The sequence below is a fragment of the Electrophorus electricus genome, chromosome 3, assembly GCF_013358815.1.
Source record: "Electrophorus electricus isolate fEleEle1 chromosome 3, fEleEle1.pri, whole genome shotgun sequence".
Lineage (NCBI taxonomy): Eukaryota > Metazoa > Chordata > Actinopteri > Gymnotiformes > Gymnotidae > Electrophorus > Electrophorus electricus.
The window spans coordinates 31,512,818-31,522,326 of NC_049537.1; the positions used below are offsets into that span (position 1 = coordinate 31,512,818).

The 9,509-nt window shown below is 45.9% G+C and overlaps 2 protein-coding genes across 2 annotated transcripts in view; one reads left to right on the forward strand and one right to left on the reverse strand.

Annotated features, from left to right (window-relative positions):
* The window catches only part of atf6 (activating transcription factor 6), a 46,771-nt gene extending 44,079 nt beyond the window's left edge, over window positions 1-2,692 (forward strand). The window contains exon 16 of the mRNA XM_027030621.2: window positions 1,234-2,692. Coding sequence (XP_026886422.2) covers window positions 1,234-1,436 — 203 coding nt within the window. The 3' untranslated portion in view covers window positions 1,437-2,692. The remainder of the gene's footprint in view (window positions 1-1,233) is intronic.
* A 352-nt stretch (window positions 2,693-3,044) lies between these two features.
* Window positions 3,045-9,509, reverse strand: olfml2ba (olfactomedin-like 2Ba). Its single transcript, XM_027030633.2, has 8 exons — window positions 9,117-9,509; window positions 8,572-8,835; window positions 8,266-8,373; window positions 7,999-8,166; window positions 7,322-7,502; window positions 5,671-7,059; window positions 4,696-4,872; window positions 3,045-4,579 (listed from the first exon to the last, which is right to left on the reverse strand). The coding sequence occupies exons 1-8, from the start codon at window positions 9,267-9,269 to the stop codon at window positions 3,960-3,962; spliced, it is 3,060 nt and encodes a 1,019-aa protein (XP_026886434.2). The 5' UTR covers window positions 9,270-9,509; the 3' UTR covers window positions 3,045-3,959.

The following is a 9,509-nucleotide window of genomic DNA, read 5'->3' on the forward strand; positions in this document are numbered from 1 at the left end:
ATGTTGGTGAGGGTGTTAGTGTGCATGTTGTTGAGCGTGCGTGTGCATGTTGGTGAATGATATCAAACCCTTTAGCAGTGTGTCCCGAAAAGGCTCTTTATCTGTGCTGATTTCTCACAGATAGGAGGATGATTTTGGATGTGGTGTCAGTTTAAGGTTTTGTACTAACACGTGAACTCAGAGGGTAGAATGTGAACAGCTGCTTCATGGCCCTGATTATATGTGGAGGACGTTATCCGATACTTCCAGGGTTAGATACACAACAGCTGCGCATGGTCTCACCGGTCCATTCATTACCATGTCTGCATTGTAGTGACATGTAACATTGTCGTGACGTGTAACATTGACATGACATGTAACGTTGTAGTGATTTTTCTATGAGCACAAATCCAGCTTATGCAGTGGTTTTCTACCCAAACAAACCCCCTCATGTTAACCCCTGTGTTCTTAGTTTTCTGACAAAGAATCACTTTTCCTACAATGTCTGATGGTGCTCTCAGAGTTCGTGTTATGATGAGTGTCGTGGTTTCCCCGTGCATGTGTATGGTGGCGTTTCGGCCTGACTGCCGCCCTGCTAGATGGTTTGTGTCCTCCAGGTCCTTTGCTTAGTGTGTGGAGGATCACTGGCATGACTCATCTGTTTGTGGGAAGTTTGGGTAGATGAGGGCCAGAGAGTGAATCACCTTGGCCGAGCTCGTCATCCTGAAACGCTACTTAACTCTTGACTACCTGCAAAATGGACTCCGTCCTGCTGTGACTCTGGAAGCTGAATAGTCAGAACTTTCAGGGAATATGAACACAGATTTGATGGGCACCTGTGCTATACCTGTACCTGTACGTAGTCTATGTTGACTTAAGTTGTCTCAGTTCCCTGCTCCCCTTTCGGCCTGTCTCAACGACCATGTACAGAGCGGCCCGTTAACGTTAATGCGCCACTGCTCACTCCACACCCCTTGTCTGCGGGGTGTGCCGATGCAGGTACGACGTGGTGCCACCCAGTTTAACCGTCACATAGGGCATTACAGGTGAGTACTGAACCTGGTGAAGCAAACCGTACTGACGTACAGTCCCAGCTGCAGCACAGCGGGCCAGGTGTGTCTCCAGGCCTGAAATGAGTGTGTGCACTGCTGTAAGCAGAGTTCAGGGCTAGACTCATTCTAGTGAGACATACAGTTCATTCTTTGTTTTTGTGTGTTGTCCTGTTGAAAACACCACCTTTCTTTGTCATTACAGACAGTGTGATAAAGGACAAAGAGTTTGAGGTCATGATGCAAATTGACTGTGAGGTCATGGACACCAGGATCTTACACATCAAGTCCACCAGTGTACCACCAGTCCTGAGGGCGAATGACACGCGCACGGACTCGCTCTACCACCCGGGCCCGAACAGCTCCCGGCCTACGGGCCCCGTGGGAGTCTTGGTGGGCTCGGCTTGAGTCCAGCAGTCTGCAGAGGCCTCGGCCCGCGACCAGCCTCCTCCTTTCTATCACATTTCGATTTCCTTCCTTCTGCCTTTTTAAACACATTTATAGTGAAGTTCTGACAAAGAAACTTTGATTTGTCCCAGTGACCTCTATCAGCCTCACATCACCCCTCCCGTATTAAGTGCTTATTCCAGTCTCACGTAAGTGATTTGTGTACCATAGAGACTTGGCTTTTAGGCGTGCCTAATCTCAGGAAGCAGGGTACAGTTCACATTAGGACCACACAGGTGGAAATGCATTGTGGTGGGGTGTGTGTTGACTTTACGTTGGGTATTGTGGAGCTGTTTGCATTCTGCATGCGATGAGTTTTTGAATGAAGTTTTTGAATGAATATTTATGAAGTTTTATTACTGCATTTATGACTTGGCAGTCATACAAGCTCATCTTTGATAAATTTTCTTTAATTTTGTAAGTGTCTGGCGAACAGTTACTAGACATTGTCATTGTTTAAAAGTAAGAAAAATATTTTATACTTACTAACCTTTTTATGTTTAGTGGGGGGGGGGGGGGGGGTATGAGACATAAAATACAGAAGCCTTTGAGAGTTCCTGGAGGGGATTTTTGGACGAGCGTCCTTTAGGGTGTTGAGTTTAACGATGCCTCTCTATTATCCCTGCGAGAATTGTGAGAATTTCTGTGCTGGTGTATTGCACTTGTATTAAAGTTCACTTAATACATTTGTACTTTAATTCATATTTTGTTTCACACTGGTTAAGAAAGTTAAGAAATATGTGGTGTGTGTGTTTTTTCTTCAGTAAGGGCATTATAGCCAAAGTCTAGACTTGTTTTAGTTCTATGTTCTTTCCAGTCTGGTGTCTTGAATATACTCTTAGTCCCAGTCACTCCCTCAACCCCCTAATGTAATGTTACCACAGCCATTACTCACCAGTTAAAGGTGCAACTGCAGGCCGTCCCACCTTAAGGACATGACCGCGTTCTTAGCTGTTGGGATGTAACAAGTGAAGGAGGTGAAGGTGCGTTTTAAACTTAAAACATGAGTAAGAAGTCCAGTACAGATGAATCTCAGAATCCAGAGTCAGAACTGGTAGTGGCTAAACATGATTTGTTTAAAAATGATTACTCAGACCACAGTGAGTACAACTTTTTTTTTTTTTTCGGGTTTTGTCGTCTCATTTTTAATGCTTTTGTTTATATTTTATCACTTGAAAAGAATTTACCACTGCAAAAGAAATAAACACTGGACTCTGTGTGTTGTGTGTAGTGTTTATTTTGGGCTGTTTGTCCTCTTAAGTGAAGATGACTGATCCTATACAACCTTCTCTGTGGTTTCTTTTGTTACAGCAAGAACTTGCAATCTGAGACGCAGGCACTTTTGCTTGTACTAGAAATGTTGGATTATAGTCCTGCAGAAGGCTTGTTTTTTTTTTTAACATGTATTTATTGTTTTAACCAACCCACTCACTTTTCTCTAGTGTACATTAAACCAACCCACTCACTTTTCCCTAGTTGTGTAAGTTGCCCTCATGGGTGATTGAACAGGCTGTGAGAAAATGGCAATATATATTTTAATGTAGTATAAAGGAAAAAACAACAAATAGGTAATTCTGATATTTTATTGCAGTCTGTTTCCCAGTCTACCAAAAGTTAAAAAAGCAATCAAGTACCTTATAAAAATACTGAGTGTTAACACTGCTGTGCCATGTGCATTAGTGAAGCCTGAATACATGTTTGAAATATTTCTGGATTATAATAAACAATTAGTTCCTTAAAAAAGGGTTTCTAGGATGTCATCAAGATCATCTATGAAGTTTACATTCATCAATACCATATTTAAGATTAAAGCAATATTACAGTATATACACAATGCTTTCCTAAAATCACAGGGTACAAAACAGAGTTCTGCCAGCCCCGGGGCTACCATGAGCATTAAGGACGTTCCATAGTGCAAATGCATGCATTACAACATACCTCCAAAGACTAAATTAATAACTAATTTAGTGTAAATGTAAGAACAGTCTGAACACAAAAACTGTGTTCTTCCACTTTCTACTCTTAAAATCTCTGATTTTGTAAAAATACACAAATGTCTTTCTCCGGACATTTTTATCTGAATGCATCTTCAAGTGCCATGACAAAATGTTCTTAAAGTTGTGTGACCATTCTGCCATGCAGTTTGCATCCAGTTAAACGTGGGCAGTAGGCAACACCGGCCAAAGAGACGAAAAAGAAAATGGCAAAAACATTTATTTGGCTGAACTGGTCCAATAAACAAATGCTTTGTTTGTTAAAGCATTGAAATAATATTTGCCTTTTTCCTAAAAAATGCTGAACTGGAAAAACGAGGTAATGTTTTAAGGTTCAAACATCACCCCAGTATTCAATAACAGGGCAAAACAATGCAATGCGCTATATGAGAGTTAACGTACCACAGGATAGACTGCTCTACAATCCACACTTCACTGTATAATCTGGATTTTCCCCAAAGATCACCATCTTCGTATCTACATTCCCTGTTTAAAGAGAGTCTACGTAGGCAAAGACGATGTTGTAAGTGACCTGGTGGCCGTTGTCCCAGGCATACAGAACCCGCTCCTTGGGGTTGTAGTCGATCTGGGTGATGTAGGTGTAGTTGTTACTGAAGGGCATGCGAGGGACCATCTGGGTGTTGGTGTGGGTGTCGAAGGCGTAGCTCAGGTTGTTCTCCTGCTGGTTGTAGTATTCTGTGGCGTAGAGAACACCACACACGATGAAGCAGTTGCCATAGCGATCGCGACGGAGTCCCGTCCTCCACGTGGTCTCGCGCTGCGTGCTCAGGTCGACCGGGTTCAGCCTGCTCAGCACGATCACTTCCTGCAGGAATCCTTCATCATCCAGTGCCGGATAGATGACCCAGAGTCCGCTCTCGTCCACAGCCAGGTCCATGTCGGAGTGACCCCTCCATCTCCATGACGATGCCTCGTCGCTCTCGAACACGGCATCGTGCAGCATGGTCCAGGCTGCCACGTAGCGCAAACGCAAATCGTATTTGATGATGTCACGGGAGAAGGCGCGGTTGTAGAAGAAAGCACCGTCGTAGATCACGTGACCAGTGCCGATCCAGTTGTAAGGCAGCTTGTATGAGTTAGTGACACGACCTGGAGTAAAGGGACACATCAGGTGAGCTCACAGAAACATGCATCTATATACAACTAATAATAATAATAATAATAATAATAATGTATCAGTACAGAACATTAAGGGTTGTTCATACCTTGTTTGAAGACACCCATGTTTTGGAATTCCTGCAGGTTGTTGCCGTAGTAATAGTTAGTGACATAGATCTTGTCGTCAGGAGCCAGTGGGTCTTTCATCCAGGCTCCCTCATTACGCCCATATGTGTTGTGTGTGACGGGCTCTGAGACTGTGGCCAGTGTGTCTTTGCACTCTCCTGCAGGCAAAATCTACTGTTAACCCTGCACATGCCAGATTAACAATGATGCATTTTAATCTTGACTCTAAGGGTTTATTGCTGATATAAAAAAGGCATTAAATTCAGTGTGGACCAGTTTGGCAACATAACCTTTTCTAACTTTACCATCATTTTCCATTTTAATAATCACTGGGATAAACAACAGCTTGAGAGAGAAGCAACTAAACCATCTGACTTTCAGATTTTAAAAAAGTAGATGAACCTGATTAAAGCAATCTGAGAAGATCCTGCAGACGTCTGACTTATGGAGGACTAACATCTCTCTGTATAATCTTCGTCCCCAGGAAGTGCTGTGTTACTCATCATATTAGTACAATGACTGCATAAATACCTACAGACGGTCTTGAGAAAACAACTCCAGACATGGTATGTGCAATCAAGCAGTTGGAAAGTTTTCCGTTATGAAAAGCAGAAACTTCAACAGAACCGTCACATCAAAATGGCTGCAGAAACGTCAAAGAGCGTGTTAAAGGAAAGTGGCTAAAATGCCAGATTGTGAGTGAGTTTAGTGGTGATTATCGACTGCAAAGAATGTCACACAATATTGTCTGTGTACTGATTTGCTAGTAAGGAGACGAAGTACTGATAGGAAGATGGGACAGAAAAATGCAGCAATATTCCAAAACCACCACACAGAAATACTCCAAAATAAGTGGTGACATTCTGTCCTTGTGGAAGTCCTGCCCTACACTGGGAGACACCTACAACACCAACAACACCAGTGAGGGATTGTTAAACATCACTGCTATAGTTTACCTGGCAGCTGAGACTTTCTGTTGAGCTTCTCCTCCACCACTGCTTTAATGATGCTCGGCTCCACCTCCGTCTCCTCCACCAAGTCTTCTTCATCCCAGCTTATTCTATACTTGCGAATGCCAGGTTTGCTGGTGGTAGTGGTGCTGGTGCTGGTACCTGTAGTGGTTGCCGTGGTAGCTGTGGTTGCGGTGCTGGCATCTGTAGTGGTTGCCGTGGTAGCAGTGGCAGTGGTGCTGGTATCTGTAGTGGTTGCCATGGTAGCGGTGGTAGTGGTGCTGGTACCTGTAGTGGTTGCCGTGGTAGCTGTGGTTGCAGTGCTGGTATCTGTAGTGGTTGCCCTGGTAGCGGTGGCAGTAGTGCTGGTATCTGTAGTGGTTGCCATCGTAGCGGTGGTAGTGGTTGCCATGGTAGCTGTGGTTGCGGTGCTGGTATCTGTAGTGGTTCCTGTGGTAGTGGTGGCAGTGGTGCTGGTATCTGTAGTGGTTGCCATGGTAGCGGTGGTAGTGGTGCTGGTATCTGTAGTGGTTGCCATGGTAGCGGTGGTAATGGTGCTGGTAGCTGTAGTGGTTGCCATAGTAGCAGTGGTCATCAGTGTGGGGGTAATTAGGGGTGGTGCCGTGTTGGAAATGCCCTCGTTCTTAGTTACACCTGGTGCAATCAGAGTGGCAGCTGTCGCGGTCGACTCCAACTGGGGGGCAGTAGCTCTTGTGCCAACAGTGGCAGCCAAACTGCTTCCCGTAGCTGCGTCTGTGGTGGAAGCCATTTTGGTGCTGGTAGCAGCTTGGCTCTGAGGGGATGAGAACGCAGTTACTTCTGTCTTTTCTGTGGCTCTCCTGGTGTCTTGGACCACATCCTTATTGGAGGCGGGTGTACCCATGCGGAGGTTCTGCTCAGGCGAAGAATTCACGGTATCCACTGCTGCTGTTGGTTTTGAATTTGCGGTCTTATCAGGAACACGTGAAGCTGACTCCATCTTTTTGTGACTCAGGATTGATAACGTGGCCAAAACATTCTGTGTTTTAACAGGTTCGTTCTTGAGCTCCTGTAGTTCTCCCTCCATCCTTGTGAGGTTCTGAGGTGTGGTTTCCGCCACTGGCCTCCCGGTTCTGACAGTCTCTGTGCCAGCAGGGGACGCCACATCTCCGAGCTCGGTGGTTTTGGCCACTGCGTGCGCTGGCTCACCGAGCAGTTTCATCCTGACAGGCAGAGGAGTGTCGGATTCTTCTATCTGAGACGTGTACTTGCTCTCCAGAGCAGGAGTTCTGGGCTGGGCTGGGACGGACCATGCTTTGATGACGGGCCTGAAGGCTGGAGCGCTGGGCAGAAGAAGCTGATCTTCAGTCAGGAGATCTTCAGCACCGTCACCACTCTGGCCGTCATCTTCCGTCACTGCAGGAAGGAACCAAACAACAGCTCACTATTGCAGAGGCCTTTCTCTCTCTCTCTCTCTTTTAAGATGTATTTATTTGATGCCTAAGTGCAGGCATCTTCATTATGGGTACCAGGGTGACAATGGAGAGCAGACCCATAATGCCATGTTCTCTAGAACCTCATGGAAATCATTCACTCTTGCATGGTTCTGAAAAAGCCACCTTGTCTTGATGTGGAATCTGTGCTTGGTTACCCATGTGCACATGTATGTCCAACCTACTGTTGTCCTCTGTTTCTGGGTGGTCCTCTGGCTGGGCTTTGTAGTATGTGACCCCCCTAACAACGATCTTCGGATGCTGCTTCCTTCCTTGGCGCTCTTTTTCTTGCAAGTCTTCCACGGCATTTTCTTGATCTGGACCGCTGCTCTTCCACACATCCATAACCCTCTCCTCATACTCACTCTGTCCAAATCACATATCACACCTAGTTAACATTTATGCCATTTAACTGATGTTTTTATCCAAAGCGACTTACAATTATGGCTGAACACAACTTGACTAATTGAGGGTTAAGGGTCTTGCTCTGGGACCCAACAGTGGCAACCTGGCAGTGGTGGGACTTGAACTGGCAACCTTCTGATTACTAGTTGAGTACTTTAACCACTGAGACTCCACTGCCCCATTCTACCTACCAGGAGACAATTCACTTTCACATCCGGTTTTGGTGTTAATTAATGAAAGCTTTAAATGCTTGTCTGTGATGCATACATCATTTCACTGTGCATCTCTCCTCGCTGAAAACTAAAGAAACAAAAGCTACCAGACGATCATTTCGGTTTATTGTCTAGAATAACGTTGGCGTGTTTTCTCACTGCGGTGCAGGCTGAGGAGAACACACTACTTTGTGCCTCTGAGCGGTGCGTAATTTCATTGGCTGTAGTTGTAAGGTTCTGCCCACCTCTGTGTTCCGATAGGCTGCAGCCTCGCTGCTCCTCTCATGCGGAGTCTTCCTCTTCTCCTGTCCTGATGGAGGTCTGGAGGAGATTGGCTTTGCCCTTATTTCTGGTTTTGGGTTCGTACTCTCTGCTTCAGCCTCCTTCTCTGCGGTCTGGTTCTGAGACACAGCCTGAAGGGTGGAGTGCAGAAGTATGTGAACTCTCCTACTGTACATAAGTAGACCTTTCAGATTTTTACAGTAGGAATAAAACTGCACGAGCTCACTCACCCTCTCGATGTTCTCCACGCGCTGGAGAAGCTTAGTAGTGAGTGAATGCAGCTTCAGCAGGTCCATGCCGTAAAAAGCCCCCTCTAGCAACTCTATTATTGTGGAGAGCTGTAAGGAGCAAGTACATTCCGTCACGGCGCGGCTCGGCCTTTACTCAAGGACAAAGCTTGGCAATCCAACGCCATTATTTTTCAGGCGGCTTATTTAGCCATTTGAATGATAAGAGGAGAAACGTCTAAAACTATTCTTATAGGCACGCCCTAATTTTTGCCGTCCGACGCATGCGCGAACCTGGCCCTGTCTGACCTTGATGTTTTCCTTCCCGGCCTCCTGCAGCCTTTTTAGTCTGAAATCTCCCTCGCAGGGGTTCAGAGCGGACGGCGGCGCGAGGCACACGCATTTGCAGCGCGGGCCTGAAGTCACGGTCTCCACGGTATAGAAGTCTGCGAGCGTGGCGCGTCCCGCTTCGATCCGCCGGCAGGCGCTCCTGCTCAGGGGTCTGACAACACATTTACAGCCACAGTCAGCGCCTTCCGAAAGCGTTTTCACTTTGTCATAATCACCCAGCAGCTACAAAGAGAAGAGGACGGATGCATTTTCCACCAGCGCGAAATGAGTGCACAATATTACAAAGATGAATATTGCAACATTATAAATAAACATGCAACAACTTGCTTAAACTAATCTACATCATATGAAAAAGTATAAACACGGATCTTGGTTAATGTATTTTGCCATAATAATTAGAAAAGTCGATTAAAATTCATGGAAACAGGCTATTAATGTGTCTTTAATGGGCCGCGCGAAAACGCTTACCGGAGTATTAAATGAGGGATTAAACATCGCCTTACCCGAGTTAATATGGTATTTTGATTTTCCATTTCGAGTAGCGTGTGGTTCAGCTCACTCGTCTCCTCCACAGCTCTTTCACGTGCCTTTGGTGCAGTCGAACTGTGCGCGAGAGCTGCCAGTAGCAGAACACACCAGATTCCCACTTTGGCCATCACGGAGCAACAGGTCGGATAAACCTCGATAAACCATGCGAGTGAATGACAGAGCGCTTAGACACTGGGAAGCAGATCAGAACGCAGACGCTGCTGGATGTGTGTCGACGCTCCGCGAGGCTTCTATACCAGTCATTGAGCCAGAGCTAGAAATGACGCACGAGCAGGTGCGCGAGATCGGCAACCAGTCTGGATACAAAGGCGGAATATTCAAACGCAGCGACAATGACGCAGGCTGGA